The sequence below is a fragment of the Zosterops lateralis genome (genome assembly GCF_965231275.1).
Source record: "Zosterops lateralis genome assembly, chromosome: Z".
In the NCBI taxonomy this organism is placed as follows: domain Eukaryota; kingdom Metazoa; phylum Chordata; class Aves; order Passeriformes; family Zosteropidae; genus Zosterops; species Zosterops lateralis.
The window spans coordinates 75,512,916-75,540,492 of record NC_139800.1 but is presented as its reverse complement, the minus strand read 5'-3'; the positions used below and the strand labels follow the sequence as shown (position 1 = coordinate 75,540,492).

Sequence of the window (27,577 nt, the reverse complement as noted above, 5' to 3'; positions counted from 1 at the left end):
CGTCTTGCGCATGACCACGTTTCACGTTCATTGTTCAGTAAGTGTTGTAATAAATATTAATGTGTTGCTGCTCTCAAAGTACTTACTGAGATCTTTAAAATTCTTTAAATGTACCCTCAGAGCCTCTCAGGGCAGCCAGAATTACCTGTAGCATTTTCCAAAGCAGAATTATCCCATGATGTTGATTGAGATTGTGCCAGTGCATCTGCCATAAAAAACATTAATGTCATGTCTGACTGAGGCACCTTCCATGTTCATCATTTCTGAATCCATTACAAAGACCTTAATGGCAGCTGTATATAAAGACATGCCATAATGACATCCTAAATGCTGTCTTTAAATTCACAGCATGAAAAGCCTTTTAGGAATACAGTGTGAAAAAAAAAAAAAAAAAAAAAGGCAGAGAGCTGACAGAAATTTGTAGTTAATACTCATGGTATGTCTTTTATTTAGTGACGGTTTTATATTATATTGATTTCAAGAGAAATAAATGGGTCCAGAAAGGAAATAGTGTAAATAGAACTTTGTTCCCTAGTGAATGACATGTGAGACTTCAGTTCAGGTTGCTCATTTCACAGCAAATACAGGAAAATGCATAACAAAATTTGGAACTGCATCAGCTGGTTATACAAAATTAAAAAATGCACAGGAGAAGTAAAAGATCTAAAGCTTGTTAAAATCGGGGTGTGGGGGGGGAAATGTCTATACAATACAGAAAGCACAATATAAATATTCCAAAAATCATTCTGCTGCAAAGGTTATTTGGAAAGGGCATGAACTTCTTATGGAACAGTCTTTGAGAAGGAAGGGGTTTGAAATAATGCTGTCAGTTTCTGGGCAGTGATCTGCTTTTACCAGTCTCCTCAGTTTATCTCAAAGCTTGGTAAAGGCAGGGAAAGAAAAAGAGAATGGATATAAAAGAAGACAGTACAAAATCCATCACTGAAGTGTGGAGGACGCTGGAGCAAATCTTGGCTTTCCTGAGGTTATCATGTTGAACTGCCCATTTTTTCACTTAATTTTTCAAGGCATTGAATACTTTGGGTAGTGGCTTAATCTTTAAATAAAGATTAAAGTGGCTTAATACTTTAAATAAAAATTTTTAAAGCCCAAAACACATTTAATGTCTAAATTTGTTCCCTTAATTAGGTCACAATGTTGATGTCACCTTGGTCCTGTCAGAAACACTGTTTGGGGCATTAATTAGGCTTTTCACACTCAGCTGTTCTCCATCAGCATTGACAGAAGGATTATGGACACACTTTATAATCTTTTGCATTGAAAGAATCACTTTGGCCATCAGAGTGGCTGGTGGACCATTAGATCACAGATTTCTTGCGTTTGAACCTTGCACAACAGTACTGGCCTGCTCCTTGTGCCTGCCCAGCCCAGGAATCACCATTTCCCTTTTACTCATCTCGACTTTTGTCCTTTGGCAATGACATTTTGAGTGATTAGGCTCTGTGCTGTCATTAATTCTGTGTGTTCACATGTAAGGACAGTTTTAAAGTGATGGTTTGTATTCCAGGGTTAAAGCTGGGTGATGTTATGGAGGGGACATAGGTCTTATGTGTCACTGGCTCATTTTAGAGTGGCTTATTTTAAAACTTTAAATCTGTCTTTTTCTATAAAAGTTATGGTGCCACATATTTATGTTGCTATTTTATCTCTAAAATAGCACTACGTATTTATGTTGCTATATAAATAAGCAGCAAAATACCTTCTGTTCTGAATGTAGCATTTGTTTAAATGTTTTTGTGCTTCCATACAAATATGTAGTGAAATACAGGCAAGCAAAATTCCTGTTTAGATAGGTTTTGATTTTAGATTTTTCCATTTGAAATGTTTTCTCTACCTAAAGTAGAAATATCTGTAATAAAAAACCCTGGAATGTGTAATACAAATGAAAGAATCTTAGGCTTGTAAGTACAACATGATCAAGTTATTGGTAGAGGTTACTAATTTATCCACCACAAAATGCCATCATTATGAAAACATACATTTTCCAGAATTATGGCCTCCCTTGAGTTGTATTGATTTCCTCAAAGGTTGTTTAATGAGGGAAGAAATCATTCTTGTGGCAGAGGAGTCTGAGCTCCAGGGCACTGGGGGGGAAGTCCTGAATGCAGCTCACACTTGGTTTTTAAGGCTGCCTTTGGTGCACAGGGAGAAATCTCTCTGTCCTGATGATTTCCACGGGGTTCTTAGGGAATGAACTGTGTGTCAGGATGGTGATCCTCCAAACCAGCTGTAGTGTGCATGTCCAGGAGACCAGGTAGTGCTGGTCTCAAGCCCCAGGGCAACCCAGTGCTTTATCCAAAGAAATAAGAAAATAAATTTAACAGTGATGGAATCACAGAATCATTTATTTTGGTTGGAAAAGACTTCCGAGGCTATCAAGTCCAGGCTGTGCCCAATCCCCACCTTGTCCCCAGAGCTCTAAATGTCATATTCAGTCCTTCCTTGGATGCCTCCAGGGATGGGGATTCCAAACCTCTCTGGGCAGCCTCTGCCAATCCTGACTACCCCTTCCATGGGGAAATTCCTGCTGATGTCCAACCCTAACCCTCCCCTGGCCCAACCTGATGCTGTTCCCTCTCCTCCTGTTCCCTGGGAGCAGAGCCTGACCCCCCCGGCTGTCCCCTCCTGTCAGGGAGTTGTGCAGAGCCAGAAGGTCCCTCCTGAGCCTCCTTTTCCCCAGGCTGAGCCCCTTTCCCAGCTCCCTCAGCTGCTCCTGGGGTTCCAGACCCTTCCCTAGCTCTGTTCCCTTCTCTGGACACACTCCAGCCCCTCAGGGTCCTGCCTGAACTGAGGGGCCAGAGCTGGACACAGCCCTGGAGATGGAGCCTCAGCAGTGCCAGCACAGGGACAGTCACTGTCCTGGTCCTGCTGTCACACTATTCCTGGTACAAATCAGGTGCCATTGGCCTTCTGGACACACTGCTGGCTCAGGAAGTCAAAATAAAGCTAAATAAAGTCAAAAGGCTTTATTGTCTGCACATCTTGCAGTTCCCGTTGTGTATTTCTCCATCCAAGACATACTGAGTGAAGAATCTATCACTGGAGTAGCAGCAGCTCTCACTACTTGAGGGGTTGGTATTAATTCAGAAGCCCTTTTTTAATAGTGGTCATGAACAAGTATGTTACTCAACTTCACATTCCAAATAGCAGCACAGGTGACTGTTACCTGCAGAGGTTACGGAGTCCCCAAAAGTGTTCAAGGACAGGTTGGATGGGGCTGGAAGCACCCGACAATAGTGAAAGGTGTCCCTGCCCTGCAGAGGTGACACTGGATGAGCTTTAAGGGGTGACACTGGATGAGATTTAAGATCCCTTCCAACCCAAACCATTCCACAATTCTATGCTTTTATGACTGCATAAAGATTAACAAATCACTTATTGGTTTGAAATTGGTAAATAATGTTGGTTATTCACATTCTTCTTTAGGGCTGACTTTCAGACCTTGGGCTCTACATCCACACAGCCAGGGGTAAGGGATAATAATGATTTCTGACATGTGGGGTAACCTTAGAGGTGATCACTGGAAGTCTCACCACTGCTGGTGCCAGGGGCTGGATCTGCTGGGTGGGCTGGGCAACATCAGCTCAGACACCAGAAAATCCGAGTTGAGCAAAAATGATGGAATTCCAGGCATGAGGTTTATGCTTTACAAGCCCGGTGAGAAATTACTGTGGGCTCCACTACCTCACGTTGAATTGAGACATCACAGCCCAGAAATCTTTTCCAAGATCTGTGGCCTCATGATTTCAGCTCTTCTGTCCGTCTGCTTTGTTGTTTTGTTTACTCGACCTGCGTGGTGCTTCATGCCCCCTGGGAGTTATGTCCAGAAGCCTTCTACCTCCACCCTGGGTGGTACAGATGATCCAAACGGGACATCCCTGGAGCCCAGAGGATGACTCCAGCAAACAGTCACACCCGGGACGCTGAGCTCATCCAAACCTTTTCAAACCACGACCTTTTTGGTGCTGATGCCTGAATTTGGAAGTGCTTGTGTGCTGGATGACAGTGCATCCAGGCTGTGGTGTGCAGAAAATTAGCCTTAATACAGAGGTTTGAGAAGATTCGAGGGCCAGAGAGGGAGAAAAGGTTCATGCACTAAATCAAGAATTGCAGTGAATTGTTGAAAAGCTGTTGCTGAGCAGCCTAAAACTTGTCCCCAAACAGCCCCTGACCAAGCCTAAAAGACCACAGCATCCAAGCCACCAGCTTTGGTGCTGCTTCTGTCAAGCACCCATGGAAAATAAAGCTGGGAAAACAACCTTAATTGTTAGGAGATTTTTAGATTTCCAAATTGAAATTGCAAAATATTGCCTGAACAAAGCGCCTGCCTGACCCACATCAGGGAAGATTTGAGTACATCCCAAAGCTTTCTCTTTGTGCTCTGGGGGTGGTACTAACTTTCAGGGGCTGTAGACACTATAAAGTTGTAGTATTTTCAAGCACAATCATAACCTTTAGCAATGCTTGTAAGTGGGGACTTTTTTACAATTACAATACTACTGAAGTATTTTTGGCAGAACACATTGATGTGGATTATTGAAAATTTATATCTGTCATCTGATTTTGTGGTTCATTGACATTTCCCTTCTCAAGGTGTTTTTTAAATGAGGGATTTTTATTACAGATCATGGTTTTGATGGTTAAAATTAATGAGCTCCTTCAGAGTCTCTTGGATATGTGTAAAATGCATTCTTTTTTTTACCCTCTTGTATTTTGATAGATGGAAAGAGACTTCTTCATGCTTCCTGACCAAACATATTAATTGCATGCAAATTTACCCTAATTTTTTTTGCCATGTAGTTTCAAGACAATGTGAGTTGACAACAGATGAGCACCTGAATTATCCCCAATAAATAAGCATTGAGAAGGAAACCGTATGGCAAACAGATTTTACCATAATTTGATTAGTTTCCCTGCTGGTTTGAAATAAGGGTGTTTTATGTGGGATTTTTTTGTTTGTTTGTTTGTTTTTATTTTTTTTTTTTTTACATTAAAGTGTTGCATTTAAAAAGCTTTTAGAAAAGGGTAATTCAGGAAAAGAATAGACTTTGCAAATAGAAAATTCAGTGGTAATACAGCCTAGAAGGATGAGATGTAAACTTCCTTACTGAGCTGACTACAATTTATAAATTTTCTATAGCTGGATCTAAACTTTTTGCTGGAGTTGTTTTAAAATGTGTCTTCATAAACACTTCCCATGGAGATATTCTTTGTAAAAATAAACTTTAATAACCAGCTGACAGAGAATTTATAGAACCTCGGTCTCAACTGCCTCTTGGCCCCAGGGGATTATGGTACAGTAAACCCAAATTTATACAAAGAATTGAATATACAGTAGAGCAGGACAAAGGGAAAGGGGAATGGCTCTATTTCCCTAAAATTAATATAGTGACATATTCCTGTTTCTTTCACTGAAGCAGATGCATGGACTGTAAATACCAGTATTTAATATCTCTGAGTGATCTAAATAGATCTATTTCTCATGAAGAATGCCAGGATCTGTGTACATGGGGTAACTTCAGTGTAGGTAGGAATAGTGTTTTCTTAGTTGCCTGTCAGGAATGACTTAATCCTGCTTTGCAGATATTGCCTTTGCAGCCCTGGGATGTGTTAATTTCCATACCCATTCATTTAGAAGGCTCTGCTGAGACTGTCATAGAGATGCTAATTATCATCAGGCACGGTGATCCCTGGGGAATTATGCTGGGATTGAGAAACCACGAAATTGACGGAGTTGCACCGCAGTCAGGGATTAGAGTGATGAGTTCTGCTCCCTCTCTGCTTTTTCCTTTCCCTGGCAGCTTGGGGGACAGCTCTCACAAGCAGTGCTGGTGCTGCTGGTGGTTTTGTGACCACTTGTATACTTCTCAGCCCATTTTGTCTAATATTGGTCAGCTTCATTAAAGAGCACAACTTGGACGTTCAGTGGATTAATTCCTTGGGGCAACACATGATGCCTGGAGTTAGGCAGAATTCAACAAGGGACTTCTGTTCTGCTAGCAGGAGGGCTCTGGGAGGAATTTAGGGGAGATATAATAGTGTTAATACCTGAACATCTGAAGAAATTTTCATAAATCTTCACTAATCTCATGAAAAAGCTGAATTTTCATTCAGAAGAAAAATTTAAATCGTCAGAATTCTGTGCTGCTGTCGATGAAATCTCCAGGATAGGAGATAATTTAAAATAAAGGCTTTTGTTCAGGATAAATGTCTCTGACCTTTAAAAATATTTCCTGTTCTATACCAATCTGGAATTTTTAATTTCTTTTTTAATAACTGCAAGCTCTTTATTGTGATCAAGCTAAATTCATTTCATTTAGTGGTACAGGCTGAGAATGTGAATATTCTTTGAATCCATTTAATCATTATTTTATATATTGACTGTATATCAGCAAGGTGAAGAGAAGTAATGTCTGTCACTGAGTTTCCTGTAGGTAAAATCCGATGAATTGCAGCTTTTTTCCTTGCTTGTGGTCCATTATTCATAATTTGGACATTAAAGCTGTGTATTCTGTCTATGTGAAGTTAGGTCATTGAAAGCAAACAAATTCCTCAGTATTGGAAAACTTCTGCTTGCTTTTTGCTTGCTTTGGTCCCTGTTTATATTTTTTATGGCAAAAATAAGCTTTTGGTGCTGATTTTAGCCCTTTGTTGCTGTACTGAGAGGATCTAGATCCTGTTTTCTTGGTGATGCTCATTAATAACTAGACAACTTAAAGCTGTAGGATTTTCATTAGAGGTGATGATATACAGAAATGAAAATGCCCAGAGTTGTTTTTTTTCACACTGAGTGGTGGATATGACAGATTGGAAGGTACTTCTTTTTAAACAGTTGACTTCTGTATATCAAAGTACTGCAAAAGTGTATTTTAGAATCTAGCAGGACTGCCTGCCTATAACTAGGCTGCGGAAATTAATTTCTGTCATTTCAGAGGTCCTGATACTGTATTTCCAAATGTCTTGAGGATGAGTCCTGACATTTTTCTGTATTAAAAGCATCTTCTGTTTCCTGGTCCCCAACATTGTGGGGGTGCCTTGATTTAGTTTCATCCTGGCTCTTCCAAACCAGTGACAGTATTTTTAATTTTCAGTAATTTTCTAGAATACTCTTTTGGAAAACTCTCTCAACCCACCAAATAATACCAGTCTTGAAAACTGCAGAAAAGAACCCCCCAAACAACCAAAACCCCTCCAGCCAGCAGGAGTTTTTATTTAAACTCTTTAATCTTCTTGGCTCAAATTGAACCATGTACTTGAACCATGTTCTCCTTCTTGCTCTCTTATCAATCTTATGTCTTGCAGTTACTCACCTCCAGGAAGTATGTTTTCTATTGGGAATATTTTCTTTTCCTAATCAATGTTTGGTGTAGCAGGTTTAATTACTGTTTTTCATCCAGAAGTACTATTTTCTCTGTTTAAATTGCTACCATTCCTCTCAAAGGTATAACAATCACTCATATTTAATTACATAATATAAAAGTAAGAAATTTAATTTCATGAGGAGTCAAGGAACTTCCCTTTCTTAAAACATTGCTTAAATTCAGGCAAAAAATATTTTCAGAATGAAAAGCTAGGCTTGTGTCTAAGACTGTCTCTTATTTTTCCACATGATTTTTACATTGAGCAATGAATAATATTTTGCTGAAGCTTTCTTTGGCTTTTATTCAAGTGCTATAAATGAATTCATTAATGGGAATTATTTTTGGGTAGCAGTAGTGGGTGTGTGTTTAAAGTCCAGTGGTGTTGCATGAGAGTCAAGTGCATCCCATCTTTTCTTCAGCAATTCAGAAAGTTTTAGCTTAAAAGAAAGAAACAAACACAGCAAAAGTCCCCAAGTCTGTGGTGATCAACCCTCACCCATGAGCCAGTCTGCTGCTATTTGTGAGACTGAATTCTGGGCTTCCTGAATGAGAGGCCTTTCTTTTGGTACAATTAAAAGAAATTATTCTTTTAAAAAAAGAAGAAAAAAGGTCTTTTAAAATTCATTTTAGACATAGAAGAATTTTGTGTCCAAAAAGCAAAAAAATACTGAGCATGAAGGCTGTGATGACCAGTGCATATTGAACAGGTCAAAACACAGAGACATTTCTTTATTATGTTAGGAAAATGTAGGTTTTGTCTATGAGGTTCACCTCTGGATCTACTTTTTGGCTGAAATAGAGGGTGAGGGAGGTAAACAGCAACAAGGAAGGATAGGAGTTATGATAGTAAAATTATTCAAGTTTGTTGGGTTTTTGACAGTAAATTGTTCTGTGTATATTCATTATGAAGAGGCCAACTTTGAATAGTGATGTTGAAATATATAAAATAGTGTTTGTGCAGATGTTGGACATGCTGCCCCAGACAGGTAAAGAGTAACTATCATAAACATATTTTCAGCATTTAACACTGGAAAAGTATGCATATCTGGTTACAGTTTAGTATGGACACTTAGGCTGTCATTTAACCCTTCTCAGCATTTGTTGTAGGAATGTGTCTTGTCTGTGCTGGACTTTGGAACTTGTTAATTAGCTTGTGCCTTGGAAATATGTCAGCTAATACCTGTTGTCACCCTGCAAATATCTGCAAGTCTGTGATGTAGTATAGTGCATGCTGGTGAATGTTTAATATTATTAAATGTTAAGCATTTGCTTCACCCTGAGCAGAGGCACCAGGGAGCCTCTGATTAATTTATCAGTGTTCTTGGCCAGAAACACGTTTCTTTGAGAAGCGGTGAAAATGCCACTTGTGGTCTGTGTGTTACCTCCCTGCATTATTTTCAGTACACGTGGATAACAATTGTGAAAAGGAATGGGGAAACAGGGCTCATTATTATTTACTTTCTGTGAAAACCGTTTGTGTTGAATCTCAAATTATGGCATCTTTCATCCAATACAAGGATTAAACCACCCTAAAATGCACAGAAACGTAGGGAAGTTACCCTAATAGCTTCAACCTCAGTCGCCACATTATTATTCAATAAATTTCAGATGAAATTTGTGCTCTTCTGGATATCGTTGCCTTGAAAATTATAGGTAATTAAAGATTTCATTTTGAAAGCAGACATACCAAATGAAAATACACTGCAGGATGTTGATAGCTGGAATAAAAATGTCTGCATAACTTTTGAATGCTTTCATAAGGGGGGTTTTTTTTGTTTGTTTTCTATGTAGAGTTTTAGCTTAAGGAAGGATCCCTTTTCTTGACATTTGAGTTTTGAGTAGGTAATTGCCAAAGTGGAGAGGGGTTTGCTGTTTAAGTGTAGATAAAGCATATTTTATGAATCTTCATGGTAGTTTAAATAGATATATGAACCTGGACAGAACCAGCTTCACTCAGCTTCAGGAGAGGAGGCAGTGAAAATCCAGATAGATTGCCCAGTCTGGGCTTGCTGGCTTTTCTCTTCACTGGGTGCAAAGAGGTACCAAAAAAATATTATCTTTCTAGTTTAAATTCAGTCTTTTTGGACTTGCCTTTATGTCACAAACTTATCTCAGTTCTGAGTCCATCTTGGAACTATAGAGATTTTCATAAGAAAGACACTGAAAAGAAATGTTTAAAGGGTTGTCTTGAAACACTTCAAATGTTAGATTTGTTTTGACTTTGGTTGGTTTTCCTCTTGGCAGCTCTGGAACGAAGGGATTCCTCCCTCCTGGGCAGCCCAGACATCGTGGACCCAGCTCCGAGGAGAAAACGAAGGCAAAGGAGAGCAAAACCTGCAGGGACAGGAGCTAAGGTGGCTGCTATGGAGGCAGAGCAGCCAGCCCAGGAAAAGTAAGAAGGTTTTAAATGTATTGAAATGTTTTTATATTCACAGACCTCACTGGGTTTGTGGGACTCCAAACCCAGCTGGGCACGTATAACCTCACCATGCTGAGATTCTGCCTTTGGGATTCTAGTGGAAAGAAATTACCTCTCAATTCCATCTTTAATAAGATTTTTCTGAAAGCGAAGGCTCCAGGCAGAAAAAAAATAGTTCATTCTTAAAACACAAAGGGGGTCAGGATTTGGAACACTTAAAAGTATTGTTCTTATGACCATTGCAGCTTCTGAAAATATTTCCATGTTTTCTGGGAGGTGCTTATAGCTGTGCATAGAGCTGCCTTAGAGCTGCTATGGGATTAGTAGTATTTTCTTCATAAACCTATTTTTTTCCTAAATATATGGCGAATTACATTTGAAAATACATATTTTCCATTTTTATCTGATATATTCCATGGATTGTAAACTCTTTAAACAGCCATGGACGCAAGTAGATTACAAAGACATTTCCCTTGATTAGCAAAGATTTCTGTTTAAACGGCAGGAGAATTATCTCATTTTGACGTAAAAGTTGTGGTTTGATGCCAGCTAGGAATGTTTGAATTTACAATCCTGTTTTATTAGTTAAAAATCGCATTTTTTAGGATGCTGTAGAAATATGTCAGACCTTGCATTTTTGTTCTTTTGCATCCCAGTCTATTGCAATGGAAAATGCCCTTTTACCATTATATTTGGTTAGTTTGATTCTGACAGCCTGCCTGTGTTTGCCTGGAATTCAGGTTAATTTTATTTAATATTGATTGTTGAAGGAAAAATACTTTGCCTATGGAGGCAAAGTATTGCAAATACACAGGGGCCTTGAACTAAATAATTGTCTGTTTATGGATATCTGAGTCCTGTGTGTAGGGTAACAAGAAGATAATGATATTTTTGTTTTAATTCTTTGAAATAAGGCAAATTTTAGTAGAAACAGAGCACCATTATGCCTTTCATGTGTGCAAAGAATTTCTACTCTATTTACAAATTGAGTCAGGGCTGAATCTAACGAGTGGCTCTTCTTAATGGCTATAACATAATTAGTTATACTTTGAGACTGGTCATATGGAACATCCATTCTATCAGTCTCTATCTCCATTTTTCTTTTTTGCACTTTATGTGGCAGTGGCAGTTCTTGGATTAGGTAAGAAGACAGGAAATATCCTTGTTTACCTGAAACATTACAAAAGCTGAAATTAAATAATTTCCACTTTGCTGGTTATTTTTCTCAAATGTCACTGAAGTTTCTGAGCTTATCTGAAGTCTTTTGCCAGCTGCTAATCAAGTTTTCAGTCAATTTGCTTAACTAATAATTTTCAGTTCTCTTCAGCCTGTCAAAAGTGGGGAGATGTAGAATTAGGACCGTGACCCAGTTCATAAATATAGGTGTTCTTTTTATGGAGTAATTTGTAATTACTCCAGTAATTTGTGCTGATGGAATGCCAGATCCTTGTTGCTGCAAAGGGCTTTATCTTCAGCTTGACAGCACGTTGGGGTCCTGCCCAAAATGTTTTCCAGTATTGTGTCACTGAGCAAAAAGAAAAAAAAAATCAAAAATATTTAATCCAACTAAAGGGATAGCAGTGGGGGGAACTTAACCTTGAAATTCCTTTGCCTCTGGAAGTGCTCCATCACAAACAGGGAGATAGGAGAGCATGTTGTGATGTTTTGGGATCAGATTTGATCTGATTTCGTGATCACATCTGCAAATGCACTGAGTCCTCCCTCATTCTTGGGCTCTCCTGCTCAGACCTGCAGCCAGGGCTGGCTCCTTAATGTAAATACAAATGTAAGTGCTTCGAGGCCAAGTCACACAAAACCCTCTCCCACAGTTCTTGCTTTAGCAAACAGAGCTTATTTATAGTTATTTCCCATGTGGAAATTTTGGTGACATCACCAGTGCTGGTGTCATGCTCCCCGGGCGAGAGAAGGGCTGCCACAAACCCAAAACCATGAGCCTGATACTGCCCTAACCTGCTGCATCATGAGCTGCTTGGTACAAGACCCTAAAAAGAAGAATTAAAACTACCTCTTTAGAAAAGGAAAACATCCAAAGTTTTCTTCTCCTTTTGCCTTTCAGATCGTTTTTTGAAAACACAGTGTTTTTCAACGCGGTTGATGTTATCACATAAGAAAAGTTGTGTCTTAACTTTCATATGCTTCTCCTAAGACTTTACAGTATGCTAAGAAAGTAGCATTTATCTTAAACTCAAGATCATCTACAGGAAATGCTAAGTTCATCAAGACTTAAAGGATTCTATTTCTGCAAATATTTTAGGTTTATGGATGTTGCAGCTACTTGCGTGGCAATTCTCTGCTCCTTGGAATGAAAATATATTCTTGGATATGACCACAAATACTTAGAAGAATGAAAACAAAAATCTGTTTCACACAGAAATTAGAGCAAAAGGGGTGCTGCCATTCTCATGTTTTGTGTGTGTGTGCAGTGGCAGGAAAAGGAGTTGAATTGTATTTATCCATATAGACATCTAGCATTACTGTGGCAATTCATTCAAGGGCTAAATCAACATTTTTAATGAAACTTGGCAATGTGCTTTGGATAATATTAAGCTTAGTAAAAAGTAGCCATTAGAGCAGCAAGGAACTGAACTAGGATTTGTGGAACAAGGTTGCTAAATGAACTGTTTAATTATTTGCTGAAATAAAGATGTACTTTAGGATAAAGTAGAAATTTAGAATAATTAGTGGGTCAGCCAGCTGCCAAGAATGAGGTTTATCCAGCTCTCTAGCAGGTTGTTCTTTAATCTGAGATACCCAGTGAAAGGAAATTCTTCTTTAGGCAGACAGATGTTATTTTTAGTTAATAGCAGCTGACCTATGCCTCTTCATGTACACATTTTAAAAATATGTAAAGACAAAAAGTAGATCTTACTTTTAAAAGCACAATTGAGCCAGGAAGTAAAATAAAATTATTCTGATTCTAGTAAACTGTGATGGTCTTGGTGCAGCTCTAACTATAACTTAATATCTGGCAATTTCCTAAGGTGCAAGGCAGAGATAATATATAAGTCAAGTTAAGATGCAAATTCTGCTTTTCACAATTTGCATTTCATAATTGGAGGAGAAAAAAAAATTAATAAGAGCTTTCCCAATCCACAGTTAGAAGTTATGCTTATTGAGGCATTACCCAAATCTCTTCAGGGGCTGCATATGAATGGCAGTATTAGCTGTGTGGGATATGCATTCAATATAAAGGCTTAGCTGTATGGCCTGTCAGCCTGAATCCTGTAAATAATTGGATGTTTCTATAATATTTTCACTTTAAAAGTGTTGCAACCTACTTGAGAGCAGATAGTACCTACTGAAGATGGCAAGATTTTAATATAGTTTTAAAAATGAAGCGTTGTCATTGAAACAAAACCTGCAGTCACAGACTGCAGTGAAACAGAGATAGAGCCTCTATAACTGAAATAAAAATAAATCAAAAAAGGAAAAAGCTTCCATTTCTAGTGCAATTTACATCTTTCCACTTTGATTTATCAAAATTGGGGGTTTTTTTAATGAGTTAAGAAAAAAAAACAACCCTTTTTATTTCTGTCTTTCATTTTTTCGCTAATAAAGAATCATTTATGGTTCTCATTCATACATGTTTCCTAGTAGAAAGGCTTTGCTGTATAAGGCTCAAAATTTCTTTAAGTTATTCTGTATATTTCAAAATATAATCCATTCCTGCTGCTCAAGGGTATTCATAATTCATGTGCCATTTAATGCATGCCTACTGTTGAGTGGATGTACAATTACAGAAGTGCTTTGGGGAAAGGCATCTTAAATACAGGAAAAAACATTATTATGGATGCAAATACCCTGGATTCTCCTGAGAGTAAGACTAGAAAAACAATTTTTTAAAAAGTTGGAACACAGAGGAAGTGTTCCATAATTCTGAGAAGCAAGTGTTAATAGATACTCTTAATCCAACTGACTGAGAAGTAACAGGTATTACTTTCCTGTCTTTTTTTTTTTTTTAAGAAGAATTGCCTGTTTGCACCAAGCACTGTGAATCTGACTTATTAATTGTCCTGCATGACAAAAATTTCAGTTTCATAAGTCTAGTTTAGTACATTTGATGTCACTTTTTTTTACTGCCTTTTTTTTTTTTTTAATTGAAATTTTACTTTTGCTGTCTTAGTACCTCTTGCTTGAGTGATAAAATGAAGTGACTGTCAGAATCAGGCCTAAGTTTAAATTGAAGGAAAGAGATGCTCTCTCTTACTTCACTGTGTTTGGCTTTGCTGAAATTTTGAGTTGCAGGTCAATTTGATGGGATCTTTGCTACCAGTAATTAAATTCTTTCTTTTTTTTTACACATAAACCTTGTTTTTTCAGAAAGTTCTAAAAGGGTCAACATGTTTTTTAGGAGCTCTCACTTTTTTAGGATAAACACTCAAGGCAATCAGAGAAGTGTAATCAGGTTTCTGAGTGTGTGTTTGACGGTCCCAGAAGTTGCCAGGGGGAGGTTTGTGCCACCTTTATTGCCATCCCTTGCTCCATCAGAGGCCAAACAGGGAATGTAATTTTTACTTTAAACACGATTATTACAGTGCTCACACTCGCTGTTTGTTCTTGACTTCAGGGCCTGATTAAACTTAGTCATGTGTGTAATTGTGGGTAGAATGAGCTGCTGCATGGTTTTTACTTGTTAATGATAAATGTGGATTTTTATTTTTGTCCAGTGTTCATGCTCTCCTCCTTTCCGTACGTTCAAAAGGGTTTTTTTCTGAGTCTTTGGAGGTATATGTCATTTATTTGGAAAGAAATCCTTCAGCAATGTCTCCCAATACTGTAATAACCTGGACTTGTCTTTCTTTTGATAAACTTCCATCCCTTTAAAAACACTCAGAGCCTGTGGTGAGCCTAGGACTCCCTGGGGATCCTCTCTCTGCATTTGTTTAATTCATTGCTTGCGGTTCACATTCTTGAAGCTCTAATGCAAGGTTTATTTAAAGTGTGGTCTGCCACCACCAGTGACTCAGGTAGGAGAAACCACAGATCTGTCCTGGAATCTGGAGTTCTCAGAGGGTGACACACTAGACTTAGGGTTTTCTGTCTCACACAACAACTTTTTCTTCTCATAAAAGTTCAACCAGGCAAAAATTGGGTTCTGCTGAAAATGACACCAGAACCTTCCAGAAGGGGTGTGAAGTTGACACCAGTTACCCCCTTTTAGGGAAAGATGTACTTAAGAGCTCATAATGACATGTCAGTTTTGTATTCTCTTAAGTTCATTTATTTAATACAATAGGAGAGAACTTTCCTGGTTTAGCAAACAGTGTGATCACTGTAATCTTTCAGTCAGTCTGTGCAGTGAATGTGTACAGCAGTGAGAAGCTCATTCCTGCCATCATAAATTTATGGAATGCAATGTTTAGAAAGCTTTTGATGATTACTTGTTCAGGCTGAAATGTAAACAAGTTAAGAAATCTCTTAGAAGTGGATGGTTGGGTTGAATAATCTTCTAATGTGAGTATTAAACCAAAAAAAATTAAATAGCGAGTTAAGGCGTCTTTGTGATTCATGCATGCTCAGCATTATCTTGTGCTTTTGGGTGGTTTCTTCCCTTTGCCTTCCCCTTCCCCATTCTTCCATCTATTTTTTCTCCTTCCTCCCCTCTTTTGCCATGACACTGGCAGCAGCAGAGTGACATCAGTCACACCAGACAGTTTTGCCCCACCTGAGCAAACATCAGAAATATCCCAGCACCTTTGTTTGGCCTGAGGGGAGCTTTGATAAGTGACCCTCATCACCTGAACAGTCACCTGTGACTGTTCCAGGCTGGGGTGGGAAGGAGAGCTGTGACCTGTGCAACAATGGGGGGCTGTCAGAGACAAAAAAAAAGGGATAAAGCCTTTGATGACAATATTGCAAAACCTGTATAAAGACATGAATCATTGGGGGGGGTGGGGGGGGGGGAAGTGGTTGCAAAAAATCTAAAGTAAGTCTTCATTCAGCTCAAATGAATAAGGCAGAAATAAATGCATCAAAGCACAGCTGTTTTTCTCCTGGTGGTGGTACTTGTGCAGTGTCTTTTTTTAATTGAGCAGTAGATAATTAGGCTTCCACCATCCACGTGGGAAGGGGTGATTTATTTCCATGGGAAGTGGAAGGAATTGGGATCCACCATCACCATTTCTCTTGGCTCCCCAGGGAAGGGTGGGATAATGTGAAGGCTGAAGGCCCAGGGCAGGAAAAAAATTAACATTGTCTGCTGACCTCAGAGGTTGCCATTTCTCCCAGGGAAAGTCTCTCAGCTCTCCAGTTTGTAGCACATCTCACAGGTTTTGTCACTGGTAATAGCCCAATAATTGACTGCTGGTGGAGGAGTTATTACTCAGTAAGACTGACAGGACTCTACCCTCTGCTGTCTTAGGGCATGTTCCTTAGGTCAGGATTTTATTGCTGTGACAAATCTAGTGAGATATGTGTCTCCAATGATTCATCTATAATGTATTTCACTGAAACATTCCCAGAAAATTTATTTCATATTTCAGGCTGTGAGATTACAAGAGAAGAGCTTAAAAAATGGAAAGGATACCTTCTTTCTCCATTACCTTTCTGGTAAACTTTTGATGCTTTTCCTTTGCCTTTTCAACAAAGGTTTTAACTGGAGTGGTGTTTTACCTGAGCTTTATATTTTAAGCCCCTCTTAGGCAGTTTGTGGGCTGGAATAGTTGAATTTATCACACCATGCATTAGTTTTGTTAAATACTGAGAACCTTGATGGGGTGTTTTAATGTGGGAAGCCAAAGAATTTCTTCTCAGAGGTAAATTACACTAAGAAGGGGGAAAGATTATATGTGGTTGAGGCAACCAGCAGTGCTGGAGCAGCAGTTCACTTTTGAAGTAGACCATGCTCCAACATTTTCAGGCTTTGAGGGTAAAGGGTGGGAAGCTAAGAAAAGGAGATTGTGTTAAAAGCAACCAAGAAGGCAATATTTGAAATTCCATGTGCATCCTGGTGATCAGGGTGCAGGAAGAAACATGCACTTTCTGTGTGAACACTTCTGCAAAAGGCTCTTGATGGTGCCATTAAACCTCAATTTCCCAAAGCGGCTTTTCAGGCAGAATTTTTTTTACATTACTTGTAGTAGGAAGGAGCAGGTAATGTAGGTGCCTGAGATTTTGATTAGGTGTTGGCAGGAGATTGAGATTAGGCTGATGGAAAGCCCAAGTAACCTGCTTGCCACCTCAGCCCCGGTGTCAAAAAATAGCATGGCAGAGAGTAAGAGGAAAGGTTGGCTCTAGTAATGGCATAAAGCTGCCTCAGATATCTGTTTCTGTTTTTCTTTGGACTGAACATGAAGTTAAGTCTTATTTACTGCATTAAATTGGAGTATTCTGTATAGCACAGCTGTCTGGAAGGCCAGTAATCCCTTAAATCATAATGGACCCCAGAAAACCTGCTGGAGAAAATCCTGTGCACAGAAATACACTAAAACTCATGATCTGGGAAAGGATTTCACAAACTCTTGTAAATGGTGCTTGCTCTGCTGAAGTGATTGCTTAGTTCAGTGCACTTTTCAAAACTCAGATTCACTGCATAAAGCTAATAATCTTTCTATTTTTTATTTCTATTAATCCTTTTTTCTTTACTTAACTTTTTACCTTTTTTTTTTCTCCCAGAAATGTCCCACCTCAGCAAAGCAGGGCTGAAAAGATACCATTTAGATTCAGCAAGACTTTCCAATTTCTTTATGCTAAAATTAGTGCTTAATCCTCTGCTTAGAATCCACAGAACTAAATGTATGGGAATTATTTTTCCAGTGGTGATTTTACTTCTCAAGCAGTGATGGCTGTGTCTAGATTGTCTATTTTCTTTCACCTGTCTAATTTCACCGATTACTGTTGATTGTGAAGACCTAGGTCCAGCCAATGAGAAATATTTTATCAGATTTGGGTGTCCTTCTAGACCTCTTGTGTGTGATGTGTGAGGATGCTGCTGAAACTAAAAAAGTTACAGATATTAGGGCATTTTCTGTTCCAGAATGCTTGAATTCTGATGCAGAAACAGAGGGAAAAGGGGAAAAAGGCTTGTACTTGAATTTATTTTAATTCTATTTCTGCCTCAGAATGGCTTGGAGAAGGAGCAGGAAAAGGTCTAGAGCTCAGAAAAGGGTGAGAGGTGGGACTGAAAATGTCTGTGAGCAGAGACAGGAGAGGGAATGTGGTGAGAGGCACTGATGGTGCATTTGTTTTCCTATTTACCACATATATATGCCTCCCCAAAAGCAGTAAATCAAGCCCTTGACATCCATGGCAATGAATTTCTGATGATATTTAGAGCATCCCCTGGTCGGGTCAGAGTGGATAAATATTCATAAATTTATACACTGTGACTAATACATACGGTCTGAGCAAATGCACTTTCATGGTCGGGTGAGGGGACTCATCTGTTTCTGTCAGCCTGTGTCAGAATTCCTGTGGCATTAATCAGGATGCCTTTTTGATGAGTTCTGCCATCTGTGGCAGGGCACATACCACATACCCATGCATCAGTCCAAAAACTTTGAGAATTAAAGACAGAGTTGCCCGAATCAGGTCTCTCTTAAAATTATTCGACTACCTTTCAGTCTCCTTGAGCATAAATAAAAATGTCTTTCTTAGAAGCTGCAGGAGCTGCAGAATTACATTAATGTGAGCCTTGTTAACGCAGAATATTGCTGACACACTCCCTTGATTACTTAATAACACTTAAAGTAATTCCTTACTTTATTCATCTGTCAAACCATTCATAACAATTGTCATGTAGCTGTTGCATCACTCAAGCTTGAACATACAACCAGCAATTTGAAAGCTAATTACATGCTTGTGTTTTCCTCAAATAGCTTTCTGTGTATCAGCTGTTATAAGTGGACAGGATGTAAAACTGAAGGAAAATGGTCAATATTCAAAAGTGATCAGCAACAGAGTCAATGTTGTAATGAATCCTAAATAGCAGAAGTGAGATAAAGGCTCTTTTCAAAATTATTTTGATGTTTCAAAGTACTGAGGTGAATTTAAATCTCATAGTCGTGTAGCCACTGGCATCAGTGTTTCATCCTGTATATTTAGAATGAACACGGTAATAATGACAAAAAAAAAAATGAGGAAATGGGACAAATGTGCAAGAAAACTCCACTGTTTGGTAAGGGTGAGTTTCATTCTCGGTCTCATGCCAGAAAGACATGAGATTTCTCATATGCTTCTTTAAAAGGTGTTAATTATTCAAGAGCATAGAAATAAATATTTTATATTCCACTTATATAGATCCCCCAAGGAGTATTTGACATCAAAGTAAGAGACCTGTCTGTTGAGTTAAAAAATAGTACCTCTTGCCTTGTGTTTATCTAGAAAAGATAAAGAAGGTGTTTAACTTGAGAAAATAATTTATGAGAGGGTTGTTAAAAAAGGTGCTAATTGTAGAAAAAGGTTGAAAGAAATTTCTTTTATGTTGTAGAAGCTCACAGAGATGTGGTTTTCTAAAGACATCAGAGAACACAGAGAATGTTCACTGAATTTAGCCGGAGTCTGAAAAAAGATTAATTTTTTGTTTTTTTTTTTTACATGTTGAGAATTTTGCCACATAGTAATTGAGATTACCAGGTTCTGAACTAGGATTTGGCCACAGGAATAAACTTTTATTAACACTTAGTTCATATTGTGATCTTCCCCACTCCCCAGATTCCTGAGCAACTCTATAAAATATTTTCACAGGGGTTATTTTTTGTTCAGAGAGGAAAATGGTTCATTACTCATCACTTCCATGTTCTGCCACAACTGGCTAAACTTTGAAGTTTCACAAGTGTAAAACTAGAATAGAGTGGTGATAAATTCTTTGGTTTCTGCTGGGGATGTGAACCATCCAAAGAATTACTGCTTTAGTCCCTCTGGAGCTGATCCTTGGGTAACTATTGAACTACCTGAACAAAATTCTACTTTTATTAAGCTATCCTGAAAAAATATATATTTTTATAAAGAAAACCTTCAATCCTTTAGGCTAAAACTGAATAGAAAAACATTTCTACAAGGAGTAAGCCTCCTGGATTTGCTGTTTGTCACAAATACAAAATAGTTTTTCTGTTCAAGTGCTATGTCAGTGTCAAACTGTTTGGAAACACCAAGTTAGAAAAGAATATCTGGATGTTAAAGCTCCTCTCTAGTTAAATAGCTGTGTAGCTACAGCATTGACTAAAAATGTTAAATGAAAAAAAAAGAAAAAAGAACCACCAGATTATACACAATTGTTTTGACAAAAATGCTCAGAACCTGAGCAAGTGTTTCAGTTGAAGTAAAAACTGATTTGAAGACACAAAATAGAAGATCTCCAAATAAGAATAAAACATTGTCAGGATGTGATTAGTTGCCTGCTGACTCTTTAAATGATCCAAAATACTTTGTGAGCTCCAAAGTTTTAAGAAGAGGCAAAAGCATCAATTTTTATCAATGTTACTGAGAGTCATCCCAGAGCAAAATGTGTAAACATTGTGTCCATACGAAATCTCCAAACCAGTATCCCCCAGCCAATGATGGTGGCAAGGGGGAGAAGCAAAGGGAAGAAAAGGAGGGCAGGAGATCAAAACAGGTTTTTTACAGATGCCTTAATTTTGTGCAACTTCCCTTGTCCTTCCCAAATCTGGGAACAGCAGGGGTTGTTTGGAACAACAAGCTCTGCCTTGTGAGCAGGTGGTGGCTGGCATGGCTAAACACAGGGAATAACACAGCAGGAGATTTGGGGAAATCATGTCAAGGCACTGGAATAAGCAGGGATGGGATTGTAAGGACTGGAGGGTTTGGGTGACATGAAATTGTTTTAGAGGGATATGGTGTTGCCCTAGTGAGTCTTTACCCACTCTTTGGTGTGAGTCCTCTCAGTCTCCTGTTTGCCCTCCCACTTTCTGCCCTCCAGCACAACCCCTGAGAGGCACCCTTCGTGCCTGATACACATCTACACCTTTTCTGCTCTAACTGACACCAAATCAGCCATCACATCAGGGCAGGAGGAGGAATGCTCATCAGGCTGTTTACTCAGCATGAATGGGTGCAGGATGCTGCCAGAGACCACAATCCTCCATTCACAGCTTCTCTCATGCAGTGATTTGCAAGGTTGAGATGTTCTTGATGCTGTTATAACTTTCCTTGAGCTAGATTTCCAGAAAAAAGGCAGTTTTTTGTGTTACCCTGAGGCAATGTTAGCCAGACACTCCCCTTCTTCATGGTTTTATTCATGCCACTCCCAGCTCTGCACCAACTCCCGTGTCTTGACCCATTCTCATTTTGCCAAGTGAAAAATATATTCAGTATTTTTGACTCTTCTGTCACTGAGGTCTCTTTGCAAAACCAGCCCACAAGTGGGTAGATCACATTGAATATGGTGACACATGTAATTTTCAGACACCACTGGAGTTTCATGATGCATCAACCAAAATGCATATTTCTGTTCCAAAGGGAAATATGCAAGTGAAAGAAAAAAAAAAAATTGGAGGGAAATTTGTATTAGTAAAGTTCGTTACTGAGATGACAGTAAACAGGCTTGGATGTTGTTGGACAGGTGACTGTCATCCAGAATCTAAGCTGGCTATTCATATTTTTGTTTCACATCTTCACTTTTTTTTTTTTTTTTTTTTTTTTTTTTTTTTTTTTTGTAACCAGGCCATTCCTGTCTTCAGTAGCATTTAGTGGTTATTTTTAAGCATTTACTTGATATTTATTTAAAGGCCATTACCTTGGCATCAGAAAGTTGAGTCTCAGTTAGGACTTCCAAATCATTAACCTCAAAACTTCTGTCACACTTGAAATTGCTGTTCCTTAGCAGGGCACCAGCATTCCAAATGTAATTGAGTTCTCTGCTTTTACATATATTTCTTGGCTGACTCATGTTGACAAGTGCTTTTCATCTTGAAAACTTTCCAGTTGTTAAGACTTAGCCAATTTGACATGGAATTCAGAAAATGAATCAAGGTAGAGCCTGGTTCTACTTGCATAAAGGTGCACCTGTGTGGAGCTTACCTGCCATCACCTGACATCTCAAAATATTATTCTTCCATTGTATGTTCTCACAAAAGTAGGTTGTCTCATGTAACACAGTCTCCATTGTCCCCTGGAGCAAAACGTGACTGCCTTAATGTAGGTGAAGAAAAGAGAAATCAGATTGTTTTTCTGAGCAATTTCATCTAAACCTTTAGCTGATGGAAACAGAAACATAGGGTACACAGCTGAAGGTGTGTTGTTTTTTTTTTTTTCTTGAGGCAGCTCATAACTTTTGCAGTAGCATCCTAAAATGGGTTTTGGAATCCAGTGTCTAATTCAGATAATTTCCTCACCCCAGATTTACATCTGGTCCTCTCTGGCAGGACCAGACCTAAATCCGGGGTGAGGGAATTTGTCACCCTGATCTTTTTCAGCCTTTTGTTGTTTGCATTTTTTGTAGTGGTGTTTCTCACTTATTTTCTTATTTGAAATTACCTTAATTTATAGGTTATTGGCTTCAGTGGTGGTTGTGTCAAAACACCACCAAACGACAAAATTGCAAATGAATAGTGGGGATTATTTATAAACTATGCCAAGATCTACAGTCTTGAAAGCCTGGTGCTCTTCCTACTTCAGACTCTGTAGAAGTTAATTAAGGACAAGAGAGTGACAGGACATAATCAGGGTCCTCAGTCTTTAGTACCTTCTTACAGATATTATTAACATGTCAGTTCCTCATTTCGTTATTGTGGATCAGTTAGTGGAGAAGAATTTGCAAGTCTTAGATGAGAAGGTAGATTGTTGGGTTTTTTGTTTTGTTCTGTTTTGATGGGGATTATTTTCCAAAGGCAGTTTTGCACTACATAAAATTAATTTTCAGTGAGCCAAGGAAGTAATCAGTGCTGCAGGACAGGATATTACAAGGATATAATTGAAAAATTAAACTTTTATTATAAATGTGCAAGGAAGACACCTCCGTAGACTTCTGTCTTTTTCTTCTCAGCAGGAGGATAATTTAAATGTATACTGTTTTATTCTCCTTCCATACTTTATCTTGTTTTCAATGTGGTACTGTATATATTTTCTCATTTTCCATCTTTCAGCAAATTAATTTTCCTGCCAGTAACCAAGCCGTCAGATAAATTATAATTAAATTTATTTATTAACCTGAAAAATAAACTAAAGAAGTAATCTATATTAAAGTATACAGCAGCAAATCTATATTCCATCTCTAGTTGAAGCTTACAGGAGAATTCCTTGATGATGCCAACTCTGAAGCAACTGTTTTTTATTTTAACACTTCTTGATTTCACAATAATTTTGCTGTAGATATTATTGCACACAAATTAAATGAAAAAGCGCAAGGCTTCTCCGCCAGGCAAGTATTGAAGAAAAAAAAAAGTAATATGTTGACAATAAATACCTTTTTAATTGGATAAATAAGACAATCTCCTGGATGAATGATGACTGATAGGTGATAAAGCTTTCTGGTGTTTAATTATAGATGAACTGACACCACGAGGAAAGAGCAGATGTGTGAGAAGGGCTTAGGCAGCAGCTTCAGTTTTATTAAAAAGCACTTCAGAAGAAAACTTAATTATACACAGGCAATAGATGGATATAGATAGGGGACACAAAAATTCTTGGTCTGTTGAGAGATGGCATTAAGCAAAGTGTCAGGAGAGCAGAGGTTTAGAGCCTGGTGGTTTCCTGCTCCTCTCCTGAAGCTCAGGTTGTGTCTGATTGCTGGCTGGACCTCTCCATCCCTCTATTCCCACTGGTCCCTGGCACATCCCAGCAGGAACTGCATGGGCTTTAAGGTCCCTTTCTATCCAGACCAATCTGGGAGTCTGTGATTCTCTGAACTGTAGGGAAATAATCCATCTTTTGTGTCTTTAATTTAGGCCAATCGAGCCCTCCATCCATCCAACTGAAAATTAAGATGTCTGCTAGAATATTTCTTAATTCTGAATTAAAATTTATTTTTAAACTGTGAAGCTGTCACTGGAATATTTATGCATTTTCTTTTTTGGCTCATAATCTATTAATTAACAGTGTGCACTTTGAAATAGACACCTTTTTCTTGCTTTTCTATTTTAATCCTTATCTCTTCCTCCTCATACCTCCAGCCTGTTGAGTACGCCCACTGCTTCCCCCTGAAGCTAATGTTCAGAGAATTTAAATTTCAAATTACTGACAGAAGTGTATTGCTGTTCAAACAAGGCATCTCAATGTTCTCAAACACCTTGATGAATTATGCATTCGGAGGGCGTTTGATCAATGAAATCTTTAGTGTGTTTTTATTTATAGTCTCTTTTCCATCAGTGGAGTTGCCTTCTACTTAATCTCTAAAGCCCAATCTGACAATTGCTGTGGTGTTTCAGGTATTTTATACACCTACCTCTGAAATACAAAGAACAGATTAATAAATATGGCATGGATGACATGTGGTTCCTAGACTTATTAATCAACACAGAAGGTTAACTGCTTGCAATCAGAAGCCTTCAGAAAAACAGATATTTTCCCTGAAAGGCACTGAAGATATCTTAGATTTTATTGTACCATGTATTCAAGTGCTCTGTACAACTAATAGTGATATTAAATGGTGGAATGCTGTTTTAAAGGTGTCTTTATAGCTTTAACCAGAAAGAAAGATTTCTTATGTGTCCATTTGATGTTTTAGTAATTAAAAAAAATCACCTGCAGCTCATTATCTGAATAAAATACATACTTAAGCATAAGAGAATGAGTCTGTAGAAAAGGGATCACTTGGATTAGGGAAAAAATTCTTTTTAACGGACACATGGTCAATGTAGTGTGATTAAATGGATGAGTGTAGATATCTACTGAGTCTGAAATAAATATTTTTAGATGCATGAGCACACCCTCCACACTTACTCTCATCAATTGCAAAAATCATTTGGAAGTGGGATACTTTTTTAGCCTTTGAATGGCTTGTTTATACATTCATCAGCCAGGAGCTACTGCAGAGGGCTCACCTGCCAGAGTCCTTCCACAGGGCCTCCAATTTCCTGCTTTTTTAATCACCCTGTGTGATTGTGTCTGTGGTGTCCCAAGGATTTCAGTCAGAAAGCAGGTGAGCCTAAAAACACTAATTGTGGCAGACTAAATCTCCTGATATTTCAGAAGGCAGCTCTGATGTTGAGCAGCACCTTAAGTACATGGAGCTGCCATTTTTTTACTTTCGTGGGCTGAAAATTAAATTTCTTATTGTACATTCCACAGGGCTGACTTTTGGCAGGTGACTTTGCTGTGTATGAAAACATCCGACCAAAACTGTAAGTCTGCAGCTCTTGGATAACCTGCAGAGTTTTGTAAAGATCTTCTTTGGTTAGGAATCACAGAATATCCTGAGCTGGAAGGGACCCATCAGGATCATCTAGTCCAACCCCTGGCTCTGCGCAGAGCCCCCAGTAATCCCACCTTGTGCCTGAGAGCTCCTGGAGCCCTGGCAGCCTTTGCCCCGTTCAAATTCTAAGCAAAATTGCATCTGTATTTCTTTTTTGGGAAATAAAAAAGGCATCTTGTTTTCCAACATGAAAGAATAATGATGGAAAATGGAATTACTGATCTCCCTTTCTGCGGTCAATGATTAGTACTTGCGTCAGAAGATAAGTTTGTAAAGAAGCAGTCTGCAAAAGCTTAAAGCCAACCCAAAAGGCAATGGCAACAACATAAATTCATCCTAATATGGAATTTGGCCTATGGCATGCATTCAGGGGGATGGGAACAAAGGAAGAGGGGAAACCCTGTGGCTGCCTGTAGGACTGTGAGGACCCAGGGATGGTGCAGGTTTGTCTCTGAGCAATTGTCTCCTGAGAAAACTCCTCTTCTCAGAAGGCTGAACTGGGCAGGAATGTGTCACCTTTCCAAGGGAAAGGTTTTTATGGCAGAATACTGAAATACAGGGTGTATTTTTGGTGCGGATGGGAACAGTTGTGGTGACGTCCAGGACAGGAGGCTGAGATGGTACATGGTGAGGACATCAGCACCCCTGTGATGCCCTGCTGAACCCACCAGCTGGAGCTAAACTGGGCTTAAGTATTTGCATTGCTGCCTTGAGTTAGTGAAAGCAGAATGATACAACAAGCAATGCACAAAAAATGCTGATGACAGGCAGCATTTTGCTTGTGGTGCAGCTGTGAGGATGTACTGAGTTCTCAAATATGGATTATGTTTGAATTTGTGCTTGCTGGTAATCCACTGTAATTCCCATAAAACAAGCACTGTGAACAGCCTATTGTTTTGAGAGAAGTTAAATGAGGGTCCTAATGAATTAAAAATGTACCACATTTATCTGTGGAGGAAAAGCTTTCATCTTCACTCCCTCAGGTTCCAGTGTCCTCCTGGGGAGAATGGTCACCTGCTGAATTGACCAGAATAAAGTGCTGAAAATTGCTTAATAGGAGGAGAAGCAATTTTTCACTAATTCGTTTCAGGCTTTCCAGAGGTGATTTCTCAATCTGAGGGATGGCAAGTGAAAATGGCCAAGTGGAATTATTCAGCATAAAACCTGCTTGCCAGGAGCTGCCTTCCTAGGAGGGAGGTTCTGATGGGCAAAAGTGCTGTTTAGGCATGTATCTCCCCTTGGCTATCAGTGGAAGGAAGATGTGTAATCATCCATGACTGGCAAATTTAAAAAAACCCTCTTCCTTCACCTTCCGAACAAACTGTCAGAATAGGAAGTTTGAATTTCAGAGTGAGTATAATGAGGTCAGGGCAGCTGCAGAACACTAATCATTCTTCAGAAAAAGGCCACTCTGTGCTCTCAGTGTGAAACATTTCCCGGCCTCAGACATGCATTTTATCCCCTTTTTGTCTGGCTTTTGCAAGTGGACGGCTTAGTCACCCTGGTATTAACAGTTCTTGTATTCTAGACCTTGCTGTAAGCTTGATTACATAGGCAAATTATTGCAAAATAAGCTATTTGTTTAATCAGTGAATTTAAAGAGCAATGGTATTGCACAAGTCCCTGAATTACACTCTGACTTCACAATTATCCTTTTTGTGCTCCAGTTCTCCCCAGCTCCAGAGGAGGCAAATCCAGACCTTGTGGATGCTCCTTTAGCACAGGAGTCTTTACCTGAGGGATTGTTCTCCTGTTGCTCTTCCTGTGTTTTTGAAAAATAGAAAAGTCCTGACTGTCTTAAGACCTTAGAAGAGTGTTATTTTATCCAGTACATGTCCTGCTCTATTATCTTTCCAACAGTGTTAATTTCTGGGGGTGCAGTTCAGCCTGATCAGCTTTGAGAAAAATTGTTGTTGGAGCAAAGAAACTTGATAATTTTTCTTTTTGGGAGCCAAAGTAATCTTATTTCAACTTTGCTTTATTTCAGGGGCTGGGTAACATTAGTAAATTCATCTGTTCTGTGTGTAAACTGTTACTATGTTTGACATTCAGCTATCTGAATCTGTACTTTTTAATATTTTAATATTTCTGCAGCTCAGCCCACAGGACTGCAGCAGCAGCTAAAAAGTGAGTAACGTTATAGGGCAGGACTTGTGGTGCTGCTCAGCCCGTATGCAGCACAGCTGGAAAATAATGTGAAAAGTATTGAAATTATTATGGAAAACATGAAGAGTCCTTATGAGAACTGCAGGTTCCTGAAGCACAAGAAACTGTACCATATGTGAGGCTGGCAGAGAGAGGTTTTTTGGGGAATATAGTCCTTGGAGGAACTAGTCCTGACAGTTTATCAAAGGCATAAAGCAAGACAAACTGGGAAAAGTAAACAGAGGGACAGAGCCGCCTTTGTTGGGGCAGGTTTGGGATACAATGGCTCATGTTGTTGCTTCC

The 27,577-nt window shown here is 38.8% G+C and overlaps 1 protein-coding gene across 4 annotated transcripts in view; it reads left to right on the top strand.

Annotated features, from left to right (window-relative positions):
* Window positions 1-27,577, top strand: part of XRCC4 (X-ray repair cross complementing 4) — a 139,763-nt gene that overhangs the window by 77,525 nt on the left and 34,661 nt on the right. For all 4 annotated transcript variants that reach the window (XM_083883272.1, XM_083883274.1, XM_083883275.1 and 1 more), the window contains one exon: window positions 9,627-9,774. In XM_083883272.1, the coding sequence (XP_083739398.1) occupies window positions 9,627-9,774 (148 nt within the window). The remainder of the gene's footprint in view (window positions 1-9,626; window positions 9,775-27,577) is intronic.